The 22,716-nt window shown below is 43.5% G+C and overlaps 1 protein-coding gene across 4 annotated transcripts in view; it reads right to left on the bottom strand.

Annotated features, from left to right (window-relative positions):
• JMJD1C (jumonji domain containing 1C) overlaps window positions 1-22,716 on the bottom strand; it is a 153,195-nt gene that overhangs the window by 34,096 nt on the left and 96,383 nt on the right. For all 4 annotated transcript variants that reach the window (XM_084290058.1, XM_084290057.1, XM_084290059.1 and 1 more), the window contains 2 exons: window positions 21,714-21,827; window positions 4,783-4,888 (listed from right to left, as the gene is read on the bottom strand). In XM_084290058.1, the coding sequence (XP_084146184.1) occupies window positions 4,783-4,888; window positions 21,714-21,827 (220 nt within the window). The remainder of the gene's footprint in view (window positions 1-4,782; window positions 4,889-21,713; window positions 21,828-22,716) is intronic.

Genomic DNA, 22,716 nt, shown 5'->3' on the forward strand with positions numbered 1-22,716 from the left:
AAAAAAATGTATTAATAGGTTTTCCTCGGTTTTTAAGCTTCATAGCAATCATATGATGTGAATGGCATGGACAGCATGCTACAAGCTATTCTGGCACAGCGCTGCCTGTGGATTTTACGTTTATTGAGGAAGACATTTTGAAATGCAAATGGTACATTTTAAGTATGCTTTAAGGTCAATTATGCCAACATTTTCAACACACAATTTTCTTATCTAACTAAATCTTTTTGCAACCATAATGACAAATGATGGGAAAATTCCTGCCTACAAACAGCAACCATACAAAAGTAATCTGAAAGGCAGAAAGTGGCAGCAGCAGGTTATACAGAAGCTATTTAATAGGCTAGTCACATGCCCAGATGATTTGCTGGCAAAACAATTTAGATCTTGGTGTTTAGGCTCTGCATCTGCCAAGTCTTTCCCATAAGTGACCACAGAGCTTCTCTCTATTACAACAGTCAAAAGGCAGCTGAGCGATCCAAGCCCTGCTATGGCCCCACAAAACATTCAGAAATACACACACTAGTAAGACTTCTGGAGTCGCTGTGCCTTAAAACAGGAGCTAAAAAAAAAAACGCACACAAAGATCAGTTTAATTCATCTCCAAGATCCCACGGGGAAGGGATGAGATGGTATGACACAATCCTCATTTTAGAGTTAGTTTCAAGACCCAGAAATTGAAGTTCCACGGTTTTATTCACGTTGGGTGTCTCACTCGACCACCAGGACTGTAAGCTTCATGGCACTTGGTGTTTATACAGCACTTGGTTTATGTAGCACTTCATGTGACCAAGCATCACCGTCACCGAGTTCAGTTTGCTGTGGTTTTCGCTACTTCCGCAACCAAACCCTAGGTCAGGCACACAGGAACTGAAGTAAAACCAGTCAGTGTCAACCTAGGAAAAGCCTAGCTTTAAAGGCTGCCGGCTGCTCGGCTGCACAGGCAGGACAGGATTCCCCTGTCTTTCCTGATGAGAGGTGTTGCTGGCCCCTGCCCAGCAAGCTTCAACACCTGGAACAGAGCAGGGACCTCGCAGGTGACAGCTTTCTCCACTAAAATACCCACGTGCACACTTCTGGGGCTCTTCTGCACTCTGCACAACAAAGCACATGATCATGAAGACTGTTTTCGAGGCCAACATTTAAGAGGTCAATTGAAGTGCAAGACAGTACTAATTTAGACGTTTCCTACGTGTTCTTGAGGCTGAATTTAGGAACCTTAGCAAGACTTTATCTAGGTTTTCAAACAGCTGAGAGGAACAGAAACTCCATGCAACGGCAACCTTCTTCCACCCACATCCACATCATTCACTGCAGCGCTGCAAACTCGAGCCCCGCCAAGCCATCCGAGCTGCTGCACTCAGCTCGCCCCCAGAGCACGTTGCCAGCTACACAGCCAGGGCTCAGCACAGCACCAGCGCAGTCTCTGCCTCTCACAGACACGTATGGGCAGAAAAAGAGCAGGAATCTAAAAGCTTATGTCTCACATTCCTGCTCTCGGACTAGACGGGGTTCCCGTGGGGACACATTTCCTGATGGCTTCTCGCCAATCCTTGTTCTGAATGCCCGTGCAAAATGCCTCCAGCTCAGCTCCCACACTTCTGTCTGACCCAACTGCATTCTCCGTGTCTCAAGCCTTTCACAGCTGTCCCAAAGCTCTGCCTCACTCAGACAAGTCTCCGTTAACCTCTGCCCGTGTCTCTTCATGCAACGTTCCCATTCCTACTTTTCCGATCCCAGCTCTTCCTCTTTTCCACCCTCCTGCTAATTGCACGACAATTTTCAGTCTTGGTCTCTTGCTTAACCAGATCCAGCCTCTCCTCCCTCCCCAGCTTCTTGTCTCATTTTAGCATTTACGATTCCAGGCCACTGGCTTCCAAGTCCTTTCCCAGTCTTCTCAGTTTACAAGCTCCATCCCTCCCTCCTCCATCCACTGCCAGCTTCTCTCGTATTCATCTGCACTGACCCCGTGCCAATTTTTTCCCTCTTACTCCCTGTCCTAATCTGTGTCTGTCCTTCATCCCAGTTTTTATCCTACCTATTTTTAAAACCGACTTTATCTGCCTTTAAAAACTGGGTGTTTTTCTTTTCTTAAGTGCTGCTGGGGTGTCAGGAAGGGGAAAGATTAAACTGCGGTCATGCGACACAGGACAGCCCAGCCCAGCCCAGCCACAAGCAGCCATTACAGGAAAAGCCTGGCTTTGTCTCCGGCCCCTGGCTGAATCATGCTCGGCTACGCATCGTTGAAACAGCATGTGCAGTACTATCAGGAAGTATCTTCAGGGCCGAGGCACACACAGCCTTTCACGAGGATTGTTAAATATTCAGCCTCAGAGATTGCAGTGACAATAAACCTAATACGGAAAAAGAAATCTAAGATTTTAAACGTTAAAAATCAAAGGCACTTTACTGAGCAAGTTCCTTGAACTGGTTTAATTTTTCCCCAAAGCTTTCAGCTTAGCCAAGTTTGGGAGTTGTTTGTTTTAAACAAGGAACAAACTACTTTCCGGCCAAACCTCCAGTCTCTACTCTGAAGTGTGCTGCATACTGCTATCCAAGGAAAAGGTCACCTGGACCATTTTTTTTCCTTAGTCTCAATTCTTGTAAGGAAATGGACTGGTTTCGACTAAATTACCCCCTCCTCAAACTGGTGTGCTTCTTTCTAAACAGTTGGAACCAGATTTTAATGTTCTTCTCCAACTCTCCTCTCCCAGAAACGAGTTTAAAGTGGAACGGCCACATAGAAAATGTGGCTGCAGAACACACTCCGATATGAGATGACTTCGGTCAGCATCAGAGCCAATGAAGAAAAGGTTGGATACTAAAAATGCTGTGGAAGTTGAAGTAACTGAGTATGGCAGCAACCTTAGCAGAGGGGTTTGATGAGGCCAGAACTGAAAATGTTGCCCAAGCTGCAGGGAACAGGAAAATGGTGATAGAGAGGGTGATGAAAAAGAGAATGGAGGGGAGGAAAAAGGAAGGATTACGTGGCTAGATGACAGCAGCTAGCACTACGAGACAGAAATCTGTAAGTCACTGAAAGGTTTGTGCAAAACGCATGTCCTCCTCATCTGGGAGCAGTCTACATGCCAGGAGAAGGTGAGAGCAGTCCCTGCCAGCTGACCAGCACCATTGGGGCGGCTGGCACGTCACTGCCCATGGGGGCACACTGCTGCCCATGGGGGCACGGCTTTCCTCAGGCCACCCCATGCCATGGGAAGTAAGCAAGGGGATCTGAAGGGAAACTTCTCTGCAGATGAGGAGAGATGGTCTGTCAGGACACCGTTTGTTTCATGTCTTCATCTAAAATACTCCTACTTTGGTGCACTCGAAGCGTCTGTTCCATACATTTTATACATATATATATATACATACACACGACAAAAATACAGTTCCTGGAACAATGGGATGCAAGCGAGTGTTGTGTACGACATGTTGGCGGTTTCATTCAGATGACTATTTTGATGTGGCCGGGGCTTTGCTGAGGTACTGATTCTGTACCAGTGTGGACAGGGCTCGTTCTAATTGTCTTTTTATCGTTACTCTAATAAAATGCAATGAACAAGCTTAATCTTAGTTTCCTTTCCATACAACCCTAACTTGATTTTACATCACCTCCCAGTCCAGTTTTGGCTGCAATTCTCAGCCTATTAATTCACATTGTAACTGATGATATTAAGATAAAATCTCAAATGACTAATACTGACGTACCAACTCCCTATCTACACAGTTCCGTGCATTGCTTCTTCAGCATCTTTTCACTGTGGCCCATAAGAAAAAAATTATATCTAGGCAAATTAAAAGCTCCACAGCAAGGAAGATGAAGATATGGGATTTTTGTTTGGTTGTTGTTGGTTGGTTGTTTTTTTTTGTTACTGTAACTTCAGTATTATACTTACCATATTCCTTTGGCCTTCTTATCTTAGTTTATCTAAGAAACCTGACAGCAAGCAAACCTCAGTCCCATCCTTAAAATACCAGGTTATTTACTGCTCCCTTCCCAATCTTAATTTATAGAGTGACTGCTTAAGCATTTTTGTCCCACAGTTGCTTTACTGTTGAGCCAGGGATTTTAGCCCAGACCCACAAAGGTTAGCTTCTGTCTCCCATTGCTAGAAAAGCCTCTATAGAGCAGGCTGGCTGTCAGTTCTGCAAAAAGTTAATGAATACACTGCAAACATATATAATATTTAAAATGTTAGCAAGACTGGACCAAAATAATGTATCCTAATCCACACTAATTTTCATGTAACTTGTAACTATGCTGTAAAAACTACATGTTTGCTGCAACCTTTCAGCATGAGAATTGAGTTAAAAATTGTAACTGATTTGAAAGATGATTTTCAACTGGGGCCGGGTCAATCTGAAAGCATTCACCTGTGACAGAACTGTGAAGAACCAGAAACAAACAGGTAGCTGAGAAGTTATCACACAGAATAGTAACACTAACAGCGCAAATAACAGTTTTACACACACTAAAGAGGGTGTGGTTTCCCTTCATACTCTTCACAACCGGTGTTATAAAACATGTACATTAAGACTAATGATATTCAGCTGTCCTGTAATCACTAAGACATCAAACAAGTTAAGTACAGTCTGAAGAAGTCATGCACAGCTTCTTACATGGTCTTGTTTTCTCTTTTAAACAAATACTTCCCAAAGCACCAGGTTAGAAATATATTCTCCATTATACCGCAAACGCTATGGGAAGAGCCCCACGCAACTAATGGCCTTAAACTAGCTAACACAGAATAAAAATAACACAATTTCCCAAATAATTACCTTGCATAAAAATCTCCTGAACCTTTTGTTCCTTTACCCAGGCTTTTACTTCCTCATGTAACTGCGGGTTATCCCTGAGAACTGGGTTTAGACTGTCTACGTCGTCCTAAAGTAGAGATTAAAAAAAGAACCATATGTTATGTTTACTTGCAACATTTCTGGTTATTTTCCTAAATATATTTTAGAGTACAATATTAAGTAGCTTGATGCTAATTTTACCGATTCCCTATAAATCCCTGTGTTGTCTTCAGAAAAAAAAAACTTTTCAGTGCAACATAGCGCTAGAAGTTATTTCATGGGAACACAGTATGTCAGATCCTGCATGTGGCCAGACTTGTAAGCTATTAATAGGATCACACTTTCATAAATACTGTCTTACTACAAGCTAAAAATAGCCTATAAAGACTTCAGTGTTTACAGGTATGCAGAAGGAATTAAGCAATGATTAAATGAGTCAAATTTTTTTTCCTTGTTTTGCATATTTGAAAAATTTAATATGGACATATTGAGCATAAACACAGACTGAAAAACCCACAGAGATAAAGCATAAGAGATACCTGTATAGCAAGAGAAACAAACAGCATTACTGATTTTCCATAGGTAGGCCTTTGTTAATTAGGTAATTTCAAGTAAGGCATGCTTTAATTTTTATCTCACTTCTCCTGGATTCTCACTCACTATTTCAGTAAGACAAAATCTGGGAAATTAAGGCTTATTTAGCAGCATCATCCTTGTAGCAAGGGAAAACTAGGTACAAAATCCATTCCATATCCCTGAAAGCATGGCTTAAATCATCATTCGTCGCTGGACTCTTTGCATAACTATTTCTCAGAACTTCAGAGAAGATTTGCTATTTCTGCCTTTCAAGCAGTGGTGGAGAAATAAAGCTGCACTGCAGCTTGGTGCCTCCTCATGCAGAAGGCGGCCTTGGAAATCCAGGAGCTGCGGGAACATTCATTTGTGCTGAGAGAAATTCAGACAGCTAAAATAATCAGAGTGATTCTCGACATACAAAATGTAAAACGTTTTATCAGTACTGCAGCTGAGATCAAGTAATTTCTTTCCTTGATCTCCAACAAGTTCCTTGATGTTTCACAATTTATTATGAAGAGCTCTAGCCATAGAATATGAAGATACAAGCAACACTCAGAGAATCATGCATTGCTGCCAGGCCCTCGAGTGACATGAGCAATTTCTCTCCATTCATCTGAATGAGATTATTCCTGCTAACTCCCTGATCACAGGATGTCTATTTCAAATTCAGAATTCACTTCCTGACACTTGAAGATTTGCCGTGCTCCATTACGGAGAGTGCATCAATGCTCTGGCTATTAGAGAAAATGACTGTCTTTCCTCGCGCTTTTGAAAAGGATACAGCCTCAGATGCAAAAGGAACGGTCACGGTGCTCTTTGTAATAACACGTCACATGGAACAAAGTAAAAGTGAGGAGGAAGTCAACGGGGCCTCCACCACCAAGTTAGAAACACCGACCAGGCAAGCGTGTTGCTAACTTTGTCAGAGGCACAAGAGGGTCCACACCAGAATTTATTCAAGAATAGCAGACTAGCAAAATGCTTCCTCTCCTGGGGAACCTGAAATGGTTATATTAGCTGTTTTATTTTCCTTTGCAAATCCATCTCTGGATTGATCCTGCGTACAGAAGTAACACCACCACTGGAAAGGGGGAATGCTTTGCCAGGGGAGGCCAGCAGGCCCTGGAGCCGGGTGGCGACCAACCTTCTGTCCTCCTTCCCACGCGCTCTTTCGCAGTAGCTGCGGGAGATTCCCCTACTGAGAGTTTCACCTCTCAGGTCCACAAACATTAGGGCTAAGCAGTGGTCTGAGGCACTGCAACACTGGAGGTCTGGCTGACCTAAAAATGCAAATAACATGCAGAGCTTGTACGTTTTCAGTAACCACTTCAGTTCCTCTAAGAAAATCAGTATCTTTGTTTCAAGACTGCACATGGTGATCATGTACCCTGAAATCAGACCCGTTACCCTAACGATATTCTACTTCCCTGAGTTCTTTATGCAGTTTCTGAGCCTTTACTTTTTCTTCTAACACATTACTTTTGATTAGCCCTGCTTCTGAAGGCAAAATACACCGCTGCTGTTCTCATTTTTAGATTTCACACCCTTCCTAACGTCTTTGCCTTCTTTGAAATTAACACTGAGGATACTGCGAACCTCCTGACAATACTTTTTTGTTCTGTCCCCTATTCAGACGCATGACGTACTGGTACCTTTGATTGAATGCTTCATGTGAACACTTAGAAAACGAGACTGCAAAGTCCACTTTGTGTTTTTCTCCTCATTCTTGGAAGAGGATGAGCTCATGTCAAAAATGAGCTACAAAGAGCCCTAAAGAGGTTGAAGATCCATTACCCAAACTGCACGCAGGTATGACTCGGATTATGCAGAGGACATCAAAGTGAACCTAAGGTTTCTGAGCACCTGCACACACAATACACGTTTAACATGTTATCAGTCACCGCACTAGAGGAAGCGTCTTGCTTCTAGATGTGAGCATGCTACGTGCTGGTCAATGGAAATCAGAATAGCAAAGCAAAATTGTAACTGACAAGCAAAGCTCAACGCCAAGATACTTAAAAGATTCCTGAAATCTCAAAACATGCTTCTTTTGTGTATATATTACCTACATCTATGAAAAAACGTGCCATGACTGATGGTTTTTCAACGTTAACCTCAAATTTGAAAGTCTAGAAATCAGCAAATCCATTACATAATATAAGGTGACGGCCTTAAGCAAATGGGTTTACTGCATACCCCGATCTTCAGCAAAACCAGACAGGGCAACGAGCAGAAGGCTGATGACTCGCAGTCTCCTCTCTGTCATAGCACTGCAGATGAGCAAATGACTCCCCTGCAGCACGCAGTCTTTTCCCTTAACCTGCATGTATGTTGTTCAAGAAAACACAACTCTTGTCTATTGACTTAAACCTTGGCAATTAAGACTTTCAGTTTTCCCTTCCTTCTTGGCTGGACTGGAAAGATCGACAGACTAACCCACAGAAGAATTAAATGCCCTGCAGGGTTTTCCTCTGTAGCATGTTCCTCATTTGAAACGAGTTTTATTCGCAAAAATAAATACGGTGCCTCTTTCAGACTAGTTTTTCTACAAGGTTTGGAATATATCCTGCACAAAGATGTTCACGCTGATTTGAAGCCCTTATGAAATGCAAATCAAAATGCAAATACATGGGACTGCAATTTTATTTTTTAAATATACTGTAGAATGTTCTTTATATACTTCATCCAGCAGTGGTCCCTGCTCCAAGAATGACGATATACTGCAGAGAAGACAAAGGGCTTATGGGCCAGAAAAATACAGTAGGAGTAACTCTTCCTGCCCTTGTGGGAGCCAGTCACACGAAGCAATACAACTACCTGAAGTCTGCCAACCTATGCCAGGTCTTACAGATCTCTGCTGCTATTTTATTTTGCCTTTGTTCCAGATCGACAGAGGAATTCACTTCTGGTGGAATGGACTTTTCCACTTAATGATCTGAAGAATACTTGAATCTGCCTCAAGTCTCTTAAAGTGAGAATTCTCAGGTGCTGGCAACGTGCTGGACTCCTGGAAGTCATAAGGAGCAAAAAGAATGAAATTTTCCCAAATAAGTAAGTGATCCAGTGTTTTTCTGAGGATACCTTCTTCTCTCTTCTGGTGCATTAGAGCAGAGCAAGTTGGAAGCTACAGAGCACACCATCAGGTTAAGACACCATAATGCTTCAACCAGACCCACTGCTCGCTCCTGGCAGGAAGCAGAAATCTTTGTTTGGAGAAGCATTCTCAGAGTTTATTTAGCCAAACACAAGGTGTCATTCAAAGTCACAGGTGAACAAGTACAGATCACTCACAGTGCTTCTAAACTCCTTTCAGTCAAACTCAAACAGGAATTTCAAAGCAAGTATTCACAGAAAAAACAAGTCAAAATCTAAATACAAAGAGAATTCGCCTTTAAGCCCCATCCACAAACAAAATATTGTTTGAGATACTGACAGGCATCCGTGGATGACCAGAATCTGCATGCTGTCCAACAGGCAGCACACAAAGCTCCTTCTGAAAGGCTTGAGTGACTGCAAGCTCCTTTTCCTTTTTGGGTAGCCGGACATGTCTGTGGTGGGAACACTTCCGCAGCTCTCTAGCTCTCCAATAAGCCTTGTGCTATTAAACCAAGATGTTTCCTCAGCAATTTAAACTGTATTTTAAAGTCACTCTTCATAACCTTGAGGGGCGGAAACAAGTTCATTAAATTGAGAGGTGAAAGCCCAGAGCATGAAACAAAACCTCAAGAACGCATTCAAGTACAACTGCCACCCGCCCCCCCAAACACGCAGCCTGCGTGCTGCATATAGGAAGGTGTGGAAACTCCACCATCGGCTGTCAACCCTTCCTTTTCAGTGAAGGAGAGGAGGAGAACTGACGATATGTATTCCAGGAAAACCAGCCCTGGAAAAACTGTGGCTTTTGGCACTAAGAAGGCTTAAAGTGAAGCCTTGAAGACCAAGTCTCAACACACATCATGCAGTAAACCCTGCAAACGTTTACTTGGGAGAGCGCCTTCCTTAGCCACAGTGTCTACATTTGGCTTCAATGCATAAAAGGCATCTTTTTAGGATCAGTAGGAACTCATTTCAGCTAGTGTTTTACAGAGAACGACTAAGTAGATTTTGCAGTCCTCACAAAGGTCAACACCACATTAGTCCTCACCATCTGTGGCTTAATTAACTATAGCTTCCTCTGGCTGCTTAGAGGTTTTCTGATGATTTAGGACACGAATTAAATGAAAACTCGTACGTAACCAACCTGAGAATCATGTTTACAATGTTGACACAGTATGAGCTGCACACTAAAATAAGCATTTCATTAGTACTTTAATGGTAGAGGGACCACATTTAAATTCAAACAGTGCCCATGAAAAATTCGAGATCAAAGAGTCAGGAGCTTGAACCTTCAGTTTCCTGATCACATGCATTTACCCAGCTCAAATCATTTTCTGCTCAGATTTCCCCGTGTTTCCGACCACACAACTTATCAACACTGCTTGAGCTTACTGCACATTGAGAATTGCATTAAGTCATTTGACACACTGCTTGGCGTACTGCCCTTTGACTTTAGCCATACCTGCATACTTCAAAACGAAGTGAAAGATGCCTCAGAAATAGTCATTTCACCTTGAAGATTTCCCAAATGTATATTCATAAGAATTCCACGACCGTGCCTCCTTTTACTCATCCAAAACATGTGCACAATCCTCTCCTTTCATTCCTTGACAACTAGCCTTCATTTATTTATTCCCTCTTCCTTCCTCTTTTATCTTTCACTTATTATATCACCTGACATATATCTGATTATATCACTATCTGTAATAGCCTTTCTGTGGTTACAATTCTAACAAACCTTCAAACTTAATACTGATGTGCCTGATGCCAAGCTTAAAAAATAAATAAAACCACCAAGAAACAGTGACATAAAATCTAGACAGGCAGGTTATCAACATTCTTCACATTACCTATGAATTGATAACGTCCCTGTGCCATGCCACAAGTTTATTTTTTTTTTTCCAGTGGCAAAAGATGAGAATTCGTCTAGAGCAGAGAAACTAGCCGCAACTGGCACCAGCTGCATCCCCTGGAGCAGGCGGGGCCGTGGCCAAATGGACCACGGCAAATCCCTACAAAGCAACAATTAACTTTAACTGCAACTAAAACTAATAGATCTGCTGGGCCGCACATCTTTGTGAGCGCGTGCATCGCCCACCGGTGTGTTCTTTTTAACTCGCTGCTTTCTGACAAGTCCCCGGCCACCGGCAGAAGGCTGAGAAGTTCTGGGGGGAGATGCTAACTTCCCAGTTTACCTTAAACGGCTTTGTCTGAGCGAAGAGGAGAGGCTCAGGCTTACCAGGCGATGTTAGTGCTTTCTATGTAAACCCAGCCCACACTTGACCTATTTTCTGGTGCTGCTGAGTGCCCGGTCACCATTTGCCTCATTCCAACGCGGCAGCTGCTGGGCTATGTCTGAACCGGTCAAGCCAAGCCTGAAGGCGCAGCCCTGGCCCCTAGACCAGGACCAAAGTCAGGATGAGGCCGGCCGTGCCCGCAGGTGCACGGAGGTGACGCAGGGACCGTGCTTGCCCTACCTGCGCAGGCACAGGATGGGAACACCAACCATTTATCACTTTACAAGAGGCTCCGAACGCGCTGTTAACAAAGGGACAAACATGCATAGATATTTTAGACCACATACATTTAAGACTGCCGGTTATTTTCAGTATGTAACAGCAGTACCTATGAATAGAAAGTTGACGCTACAGGAAAAGAAGATGAAGCCTAAAAATTTAGTAATATTTCAACTGTCAGTGAACTTCACATCTGTCAGGAAAAGCTATCAATTTTTCTTTTGCTCCCCACTCTTCCTTATGCCTAATACTTGTCCCCACACACCCTTACTTCCTTCCTCATTTCATCTGTACAATTAAAGAGTTGACGCTGACTTTAAATTATAATTATCAGGTTTGAGAATTAGGGGGAGTAGGGCTGTGCACATTTCTCCAAATCATGATTTCAGGCTTGGAAAAGCATCATGGCACTGATTAGTTCAGTTCTGCTGGAATAATTAACATCCCTAAGAACAACAAAAAAATCTATGGAAAAAATATAAAACTATGAAAGATTATGCTATGAAAAATGTATTAAACTTGGGAACATAAATTATACAGGAGAAAATCTAGCTCATCGTCAAGTATTTTAACTTACAAACACAAAAACAGAGATACTTGCCTTCCTGTAAGAGTACTGATGTCTCAGGTGAAACACACATGTTGGAAAACCTGCTTTTTTACAAGTCAGCTCACTAATCCCATAGCTGTAGATGAGAATCCAGGATGGAAAGGCAAAAGGAAGACAAGAGCAGCACACGGAACAAGCATGCAGCAGGGAAGCAAGCAGCCATCAATGCAGAAGCAAAAGCAAACCTGAGCCAGGCAGATGTTGCAACAATCGACTTAGAAACCGCTCTGGTAACTTCTCCAACAGTCCCACATTTGAAAACCAGGGATTAAAGAGAAGAGATGACCCTTACGCTGACGGGTTATGTCACCCTCCCCCTGAGCAGCTGGGACGAAGTGCTGTCACTCTAATTCCAATCTGGGTCCTGATCTGATTTGCAGATTAGGAAGGAAACAGAAAAACTATTTGGCTGGGCTGAGTGGGATGGAAAGCGGAATCTCCTGACGTGACATCTCAGTTCGCATCTGATCTGACAACTTCCCCAAAGAAGGGGCTTCTACCCACTGAACTGCTGGCCTGACAGCTTGCCTTTAGAAAGCCACAGTAACCGTGTGGCATTTATGCACGGAAAATAACATAAAGCTCAAGTGCACAGTACTCCTCCATGCCCATTTCCTCCCTCATTTTGGGGAGGCAGCCACACGCTTGCTTTTCTTTCACTGTCCATGCCAACAGCCAACAACCCTCCAGTGACATGGGGACACCGGACCAAGCCTTGAAGTCACCTACCAAGCAACACGATGCCGCTACCACAGCTGTCTATGGGAAAAGAAACCTCAAAGCGCAGACATTTCCCTGAAGCAAACCATTAGCAGAGACAAGTCAATGCTAACAAGGAAAGTAACAAAATGAGCAGATAGAAAAAAATCTTTTGTACATTGATATTCAAATTTAAAGCTAGACCCAGACACCTCGTGAAGCATGAAGAGCGTTCAGAAGGTATCTAACAACTCTCCAAGTCATATCCCTTCAAGGACAAGCTGTATGGATGGAGATGCCTTTAGGCAACAAAAGGAGGTGTATTCCTTTGATCATCAGTGGTCTGAACAAATGGGCCGCTAGAGAGGCGGCCTAACATCCCTAGAAATCAAGCCACGAGTTCAGTTCTTGCTCAGAGACAGACAGTTTCATCAGACACATCTACCTGGCATCGGGGACAGAAGTCCCTTGCGGCAGCTTCTACTGGCCGGGCTGCAAAGCCACACGCTGTCAGCACAGGTAATGACAGAGCAGCTCCCTCACCTCTTATCTAAGGGTAGTTACCTCCAGCACGTCTTTTATACCTCGCATTACTCAGCAAGACGGTGTTCATTGACAAGACTACTGCTAACTAAAACCTTAAGGTATTAAAAAAGCAAAGTTCTCTCAATTCCAGTCTGCAGAACACTATCCAGTACACGGTAGATTGAGAAAAGCTCTTACCACCACCTCCTGAAACATTCATTCGAGTACACGTCACTGCTGTGAACCACTCGGCTCTGTAATTTGAACTGCCATTAGCTTAGCCCAGCAGCAGCTGCAGAACCTTCTGCAAATGTGCTCAATTTTATCTCCCAAACCTGAATTCTTCAGGAGCTCTGGGAAAGCTGGGTTGGGAAAACAAGTTGGACATTTTCTTGCAGACTTTCATTCCCAACACTGCACTTTCCTGGTGTCAGGGACACGGTGCAGAAGCTGGGCATGCAACACCGTGCAAACGTGGAAATGCTGCCTCTGCTCCATGACAATATTCAGAGCAGAGGAGCCATCATCAAGCACTTTTTCACGCTAAGGGCTCTGTTCTGACCTGCGGGAGCCATTTTAGGTGTTTTCCCTATAAATAACAGAGGCCTGACCAGCTGGGATGCACATCATATTTGGATCAACGCTGCAGCTCTGTCCAACTCCAGAGAAAGCAGTGGCCGTGCCTTTTTATGGAACAGATGAATAATGGTCTTGCAGACAGGAAAGATTAAATTGCTAATCAGAAAACGCGGGTATTTCAGTTGTTGCTGCAATAAACACGTCGGGGTAAACCTGGCAGAGTCATTCAGTGGTTAAAATTGACACAGTGCTCATCAATTTCACAACATCTGTCCGTTGATAGAACTACTTGCACTCAGAACCAAACCCCAACCAAAAACATCATTCAAGACTGTATTACATCACTTGAGGGGGAAAAAAAAGCAGCTTGTCAAGCACCATACTTTAGCTACAAAGTCTTATGTATCCTAAAATCTGCTTTAACCTGATTTTGCTCGTTGTATACCAATGCAGTGGGAAGAACGCATTCACACAGCCTCTGTGGGTGAAATATAATTTCTATATTGTGTGTTTACAACTCACTAAATAAAGTTATAAAATACGAAGTAGTTTGTGAGATACATGGAAATTAATGTGCTTCAAACCCACTTGCTCAGCAAAAGCATACTGAAATACTATAATGCTGGCAGACACACACAAGAAGAGGGGGATGCAAGGAAAAACAGGAATAGTTAATTTTAAATCCATTCAAAAGACAGGAAATGTTTGCTAGATTGAACAGGACAAAAAACCTGTATAATCAGTATTTACAAACAATGGTAGTAAAAAAAAAATAGAACTATATTTAATCTTGTAGTATACTGTTAGGAAAAAAAGCTTGATGAGGAAAAACACTGGAAACCAAGCTCTCTAACGTCAAAACAAATACCGCACTTTTATTGGCAAAGTTTTCCCAATGTCTACGCAAACAATAGTATTTGTACTTGTTTTCATTTTTTAAAAAGAAACCAAGTTCGGATAAAATCACAAGTTTCTTCAAAGATATCCGGCCTGAAAAAGGGCTTCCACTTCCACACTTTGTCCATTCCATCTGGAAGTGCTGCAGAGCTCAACTAGTACCATTGTAAGTTGCTGAAGGCTGCAGAGCACAAACCCGAGGCTGCAAATCAGTACATCTGCTAGGTGTCATTCCAAACACAGCAGAAAGTTATGAAGACACTACAATTAGCTGGGGTACTCCATTTCCCCTCCTACCATACCTCTGCAGAAGCTGATTGCACACACTACCTCGCAGACCTCTTAATGATAAAGATTGCACAACGCTGAGGAAGTCCAAGTCTGACCTCCCCTTTCAAGTAATTCATGGATCTCTGTGTAAGTGAGGTTTTCAACACGCACAGCCTCCTGCGAGGACAACGTAAGATGCCTGCCCATCACCGTTCATTACCTCCAATCTCTCAGCTGTACAGCCTGTCCCCCAGCTTGGAAAGGTGCTTGGTTTTCTCAATGCAGAGTTGTTCCCATAAAATACTGTACGTTCCCCGTTTAAAAGCATAATAAAAACTATGGAGTGTCGTACTGTTCTGCAGCACATGCATCAACAGTTCAATGTTACATCAGAGGAAGGAGCAAAACCAAACAAAGCCACGAACACCTCATCAGATCAGCTATATTTATCAGGTCAAATGCAAGATAACAATTTTTTCTTGTAAAAATTGAGTTCAATGAACTGAGAGTTCTCCCCCCAACTGAACTGCAATAAAGACTGCTCTTCCCCCCCCTACATAAGCACTCCCATGCAAGGGCTGCAGGATTTTACCCCCATTTAAGCTTCAGAGCTCCCCAGGGCATTGGAATTCCCAATCCCAGCAGATGGCAACTATGTGGCAAAGTGCCAGCTGGATATAAAAAAAAAAGTCAAACTGACTTTTGCAGGAGCTGTGTGTCTGCGTTATGAAAACGGGGGTGGTCACAGTGCCACCTAAGAAAAACACTCGTGAAAAAAAAAAAAATGGTTTTTAATCGATCGAATGTGAAGATTGGAATTGCTGAAGGACACAGAAGCAAGGATAAGGACTCCTCCTCCTTCTTCCGAGCAATATTTCCATGGGCTTTTACTGGTGAAAAAGTAATAATTTCTATCAAACAGGGAAGTTCCCTACCCAGGCTAAAGGGCTAAGTAAGCCCTTTCTCCTTAAGAGATCGAGCTAAAAGAGGCACACAGTTTCATTCCACCCACTGTGAGAATAAAGCCAGGTCAAGTCCTGGGGTACGCAGCAGCTTTGAAGGGAGGCCCAAATGCAGGCCGAGGAGACGACCTGCATCTCCTATTCTGCAAATGGAGGGTGCGACTCCCTCGCTCACTCCTCTCTCCTTGCGACTGCTCCGATCAAAGTCTTCTCTGTCCCACACTCGTAGCAGGCAGGGAAGACTGGCATGAGTCATCTGACCCACTTCTAGCTGCATTTAGCCTTTTGCTTCCCCTCACGTTGGAAACGTACACTGAAACATAGATGTGTCACCATCGAGCTGTTCAGACCGGCGCTCTTTACAAGGCTGCCAGAAAAGGCAGCTGGACTGCCGATGGGTGGTCCAGACACCAGAGACACGGAAAAAGAGGGAGGCAGCTCTTCAAGACAACGCTGAGAAGAGTTAAAGATGCAGAAAGTTGTGTGCTTCTCTGTCAGCCGTGGAGGAAACGAAACCGGGAGCGGAGCACATGATGGCCACGGCCGCCAGCTGGCCGGCACCCGGAGTTCCCGAGCTGCCTGTGTCAACCTCAAAGGGTGGGACAAGCCCAGCAGCTCCCGCCTGCCCGGTCAGAGGAGGTACAAGCTGATGGGAACAGCAGTTTGCAGCTGCAGTAGCTATTTTTAAGCCTGAAGGAGAAGTCTGAAAGAAGTCTGCACTGTATGATCATGGGCTGCTTAAAATACATGCAGAAAGATACCTTATTTTATTCCCTCTTTCAACACGCTTCAAGATCTTTTTCCATGTATACACGTTATTGCTACACAAGGCCTGCCACACCACTGGTTTGTTTGTATGAGCAAGGCAATGATGCAAAAGCATGCAGGCCTGAAATACCCACTACCTGTCCGTAAGAGACAGAAAAGGAGAGTAGTGGAGTTGCACAACACCCTTTTCTCACGCCTTACCTCATGGCGTACAGAACTGGGATTTGTAATGTATCTAGGAGTATTTCATTCCTCAATCTGGGGTTGTATTTCTTGATTAGTAGGCAAGTTTATTATTATTATTACTCGAACAATCTTCAAGGTGTGTTAGACATTTGATCTGTCAGCTCTCAAGTATGCAGTGCACATTTAGAAGACCGAAGTACACACACCTATCATTTTGCATGTAACACCTCCCACGGGGGATTTCTCGGTGCCATATCTTTACATCTGGAACCTTCAGTACAGAAGTAGACGGGCTGACCTTACCATTTTGAAATACTGAGGCAATCAGCCTTGTCTGAAAAAAAAAAAATTTACATGAGTTGTCCTTAAGGAGAAGGTGAGTAAGTAGGTTGGACTGAAGAAAAATTCCACCACAGAGAAGAACTGAACTGTGTTTGGTTTGATTCCTTTTTTTTTTTTTTTTTTTAAACCAATACGCAGGGGACTTTCAGAATATTGTGTGCACACCCTTCCACTTCCTTCCTTGAGTGGTGAAATACCCCCTTGCAGGAAGCGTAATGCTTGTGAAGGAACTTCGTTTGAATTCTCTGCCCTGCCTTACCCGTGCACGTTTGTTCCAGCGCTGTGTGCTCACAACCCCAACACAGACACACAAATGGGATGAGGCAGCACCACGAGCCCCACACCAGCGAGCAGCCACCCCAGGAGGCAGCGAGCCAGCACGACCGCAGCACTGGGCAAGCCACAGGCTCACCCCTGCCCGGCAGAGAGCTGTAAAGCACCAACTGCTGCGGCGAGGCACATTGACTGCTGGTCTTTGCACACTTGTATGGAAAAATACAGTGTAAACTGCTTTTTGTTATTCTTTATTTGCTTGGCCAAAGTGTAACGCAACTGGCTCCAGCTCTTCAGCTGGCTCCAGCAGCTGAGCGCAAAGCCCAGGCTCCAACCCACCAGCGCTGTGAGCGGTAGGACCCAAGGCCAGGCTGCTGAGATCGCGCACACCGTACACTGAGCTCCACTTCTTCACAGCCCCGTCTCGGGTCCTTCAAGAAAACTGCCACGCTTGAACAACCGAAGGCACGATCTGCTGCTTACCTTACTACATGTAACATAACTGACGGATATGTAGCTGTACCATTCTGGGGCCAGCTAAGTTGTTGCTATTGCAGAAAACAATTTTAGTTTTAATTATTTTTTTAAGTTATACCTGCATTTGCATAGGCTCACTGTGGTTTTGCTTAACATATTTTTACAAGAGATGTATTTGGAAGCATGTTTGTTTTCAATCTATAGCAAAAGCCATCACAAAACTCACCAAATTTGTTGAGTTTTATTTCCCGAGCAATCGCAAAATATACATGATATATTGTGAATGCAAAGCAGAACAATACTAGAAACCTGTAGTCTTGAAATGTGGTATGTAAGTCCACTCTTTCAGATGCTAGTTTAAGACCAAAAAAAATGCTTGTTGCAAATTTTATGTCTATCACTTCCTGCAAAGGAGCATTATTTGCTTAGCAATGACATGAAAATAACCACGGCAAACACATTTACATCTGCTTTCTCCTCAAGATCCTCTTGTCACCACCATAAAAAGAACTACATGACTAAATGGCCTGACCAACCCAGATTAATGAATGAGTCATTCTCAGTCACACACAAGTTTCACGTAGACAATAATACCGTTTGTATCCTCCGTGAAGCAACAGAGATAAAAGGCACCGGAAACAAGATGTAGGTTGGCATTTAAGGCACCGCACACCAATTCAGAGGCATTTTTGTGGAGAAGGGCACGATTCAAGGCAGACGTATGGGAAAAAGAAAAGTCGCATACCGTTTTTAGATGTAAAGTACAAGTTCACTCACCGGTGGAACACTTGCTACATAAAACATCGTGAAGATAGGAAAAATGGAAAAAGGCCGGTATAGTGCAGCTGCACAACCTGCTTTTACTAATGATATTCATCTAGCTCTTACGAAGGTTGCTGAATCTCTAACAATTGAAATATGTTTATTTATGCAAAGAGCAGACATGGCATGGGAATCTGTGGTTCATGATTCCCCAGCGAGTCCTGCCAAAGTTTCTTTACTCTTGTTCTGGAAGAACCACTTCTGGTAACAAGAGTAATTTACTTCTTTGCCTACTCCAACTTTGTTTTTCCTGCCAAGACTAGAAGCATGCCAAGTGTGCTGTTTTCTTTGCCCTGAGCAGTTGTCACCTTCAAACCGGACAGCACCACCTTATTCATGAAGCCCTTTAGCCCAGTGGTTACTTTACAGAGCACTGTGTTTTGATCAGAGCTCATCTGAGCAGAATTCATACCAAATGCTTGCCTGCTGCCCATTACTAATATTACAAGTACACGCAACGATGGGAAAAATTACTCAGTAGTTAAGAATTGTATCTGAAGTGAAATGGAGTCTTCCCACACAGATTCAAACTTTGTTTGCTTTGGCAGAAAGGTACTGGAATTTTAGGCACTAGCAGCAAAAGGCAATAAAAAAAGTGTTTAGATCACCATGGCCTCTGAGGACTTGGTATTGAAAATGCACAGCCATAAGAGCTTAAAGCAAAAACTAAATACATTTAGAAAGACAAAGTTAACTCATCTCTGCAAAAATTAGTCCCTCACTTTTGTTCTTCTGCTCAAAAACAAGTTAGCAGCGTTCCAGACCAAACAAGGAAACAAAAAGGCTGTTTTTTCTACTTTTGAGAAAACAGATTTTCACAGGAAATTCAACAAGGACTTATCTAGGATCTGTTCTCATGGCAAAGAAAAAGAAGGCCTTCTGGAAAAAAAAAAAAAAAAAAAGTGTACAAAACTACCTTACAGTGACTTAGGGTTAAAAATGTGCAGGCTGATTTCCAGAATTAACCAAAAATAACAAGCAAAACAGAGACAATTTTCCCATTTAGGAGTATTTTAGGAGAAAACAGTCCCATGATCAAATTCTTATTTCTGTCTAACGCATTGCTGGTAACATTCAGTTAACATTTAAAAAATGGTTTCTGTTCTCTTAAAGACATTATCATCCAGTGAGTTTCTCATCTGTACAATTAAATTGTAGAATTCAGCAATGGGACATTGGTAGGCCTGCAAAGAGACATTCCTAAGAACGTAGTTTCCAAAACTTATCGTCAATCAAATAATAATAATTTAAAAATCTCTGTGCTATTCATCAGTGAGCTCAACGTTCTTTCATGCATCTACATTTGATATCTGAGCAATATACAGCTAAGACACATTTTGGATGTCTTTTTACTTATAAGGAGTCTCCATCAGCAACCTTCTTGCAATGATAAAATGAAGAGAGAATTTAGGCTTCTGTTATCACCAAGCTACTTATAAGTGATACAGATCAGCAGTCTCCATCTCAGGCTTTAATAGGCAGCTGCTTGCTCCATGAAGGGTGGAACAACCTCACCTCTCACACAGCAGTTGCCCTCCGTGTGCCAAAATAAAAGGCACAGAGTTAGGCAGATGAAGCTTGCATTTGGAACATTTCTCACAAGTTTCTGCGTTCTACCAGCTTTTAGTGAACACCTCTTTTAAAACCGAAGTTGTTAAAGCTGTTAATTACAGTATTACCTACCGAGATGATATACAGCTAGCTGTTCACGACAGACACTTTCAAAAATGACACCTTCAATTTCTATGCACCTTCCCAAATTAAAGTGCTTTTGTGTCTAAGACTCCAGCAGTGAGCATTCCCTAAAATGAAGGGCCTAAAACGCATACAGCACAGTTACGTTACTGCCAGCCTGGCTTGGCAACGGGCTGTTTTTAAAAAAAGGCAGTCCTTCTCAGAGATTCAATTTGTTTTGCCCAGCTCGTCTTGTGAGAAATGATCCATTGCCAAAAGGAGACTGATTACTGTTACCGGAATGAACGTTATCAGAGACACGATCTTGACAGATTTCACACAAAGGACAGACGCTAGCGCAAGTATTTGCTTTGTAAAATGAATCTGTAAGATTGCGGCTGGACTCTGAGGGTGAATTTACACTTCATGGCTCAGCTGATTTAAGAGGCTGCCGCTGCCAAAGGAGGATATCCCACTCTGTGTTGCGTCATCCTGACCCCCCCCCAGGAGGCCGCAGCACTCCTGCACCCTCTGCTAATCCAGCTCTGCTCATTAGCAACACGCTTCCCCCCTCCTTTTTGCAAGTCAAGGTTGTGCTGCTTTAGAAGGCTGAACTAGCTAGCGTGGGGTCTGATAATGGGAACTGTCCTTTTCAGCAAGGCCAGGCTGTTAGAGCAGCTCGAGTCATAACATGTAACTTCATCCTGACGAGAAGCGATGAACTCCTTCAGCTTCCCCACCGTGGACACACAAAAGCAGCAGCCCTGCCACACAGCGAGCCTCCCTCTCCTTTCCCCAGCTTTCTGTCGCTTCTCGTTTTCTAGCTCTATATTTGGCACTGGGAAAAAAAGATCTTGGTGAAGGAGGAGGGAAGAAGGGGTGTCAGGACAAAATTACATAGCGTTTATTCAGGGCCATCTGTTATTCCAAGTCTCAAAGCACTATTTCTGTATCACTGCAGTGTACCATCCCAGCCGTGAGAAAGAATTCATGGCGATTCTAATTGCAATCAGTCCGGTGCAAGCTGAAATACCCACGGTTTTCTATTTGTCATAGAAGAGATTTTTTTTTTGGGGGGGGGGGGGGGGGTAAAAAATTCATTGCTTTTACTCTTCTTTAAATACATGCACATTAATATACAAATGTGTTTTTAATTAATGAAGTAGGCATTAAAATCACGGATATTAGAACTTTTAGTAGTCTTACAAACCACAGCATGGAGAAGTATTTCTCTTTTTTCAAAAAAAATAACATTTTCTGCTATCCATTCTCAGAGAAACAAGAAGTCAAACATCAATGTAGCATTGCAAAGGCCTAGAAATCAAAGCCTGGCTTCAGAAGGATGGCTACTATCTTTTATCTGCTCTACAATTAACTGCGCTGATTAACCTTTAAAGGGATCAGATAATTTCACTTGAAAGGTGGTTCAGTAATATTAGCTGCATACTACTCACTCCTCAGCATCATCAAATTCCCCAGAACCAGACATAATCTTTCACAGAACAAGGAATATTCACTGTCAATAATCAATAGGAAATCGTTCCTGTAACATAGGACTTGACTGTAAAAAGGACTTTTAACAAACACAAGAATATAAGTAAGCTAAATGAGCAGTACTTGCACAGTAACCAAATTTCTTACCTGATAGGGCTGAAAGGCACTATCTTCAGTTATAAAATCCAGCTGTTTGTCCACAAGGAATTCTACTGCAGTAATTGAATTGTATACACTTTTTCCAACCAAGGGCTTGAATGTCTGTTGAAAAACAAGAAAGAGAATTAACGAATTAAAAAAGGCTCAGCACATCAAGCCCCTAGGACTGTATAAACACTGACATAGCAGTTCTTCCATCAAAACAAGTTAAAACAGAGTAACAATTGCTATTTATACAAGAACGGAGAGTTAGGTGTTTTTCGGTTTTCCTCTGTGCCGTTGGTGGAAAAACTAGCAAGAAAAGGGAACTGCAACATACATTCTTCCTTTCCCTCATTGTTCTTGAGCAAGAGTGTTTACCACAGAAGCTCAAAGTACAGGAGCACGATTATATCTTAAACATACAGCTTAGCACGCAGATCCTCTCCTTCTGCCTGCAGGACTAGCTAGCGCAGTGGTAATTATACTGAGGACACTGAGGTGGAAACAACTGCAGACACGAAAACGCTCCCCTTCCTGTTCTGAAATCGTTCACCTTGCCTCAAGTCAACCATCTCATTTCCCTGCCCGTCTCTGCATCTATTCTGACTGCTGCCGTCCTCCCCCGCAGCCGCTCCTCCCTGCAGCACCCGGCTGCTCCGACTGCTCGCCTGACAGCTCGCCCCGTGCCCCCAGCCCCACGCCGAGGAGCGGGACTCCTCCTGATCCGCGCTGCCAAGCGAGGGCGAGCCGCGGGGAGTGGAGAGAGGCGAGCAGCAGGCTCTGGAGCAGGCCCTCGGTGCCATCTGGCCGTGTATTTGCACAAAGCGCCCTGCCTCTCGCGGCCCCCCCGCAGCGAGGCGCAGCGAGCTTTGCGCAGGCGAGTGGGCAGGGAGCGCGATGACGGAAAAAGCTCTCCCCGAAGAGGGGCCGAGCGGTCCCGCTGGCGCTGGCAGGGTTTCCTGGAACAGAAGCGCAATGCAAGCGCGACTGAGCGGGGATGTACCAAAAG

The sequence above is a fragment of the Netta rufina genome, assembly GCF_964035555.1.
Source record: "Netta rufina genome assembly, chromosome: 7".
Classification (NCBI taxonomy): domain Eukaryota; kingdom Metazoa; phylum Chordata; class Aves; order Anseriformes; family Anatidae; genus Netta; species Netta rufina.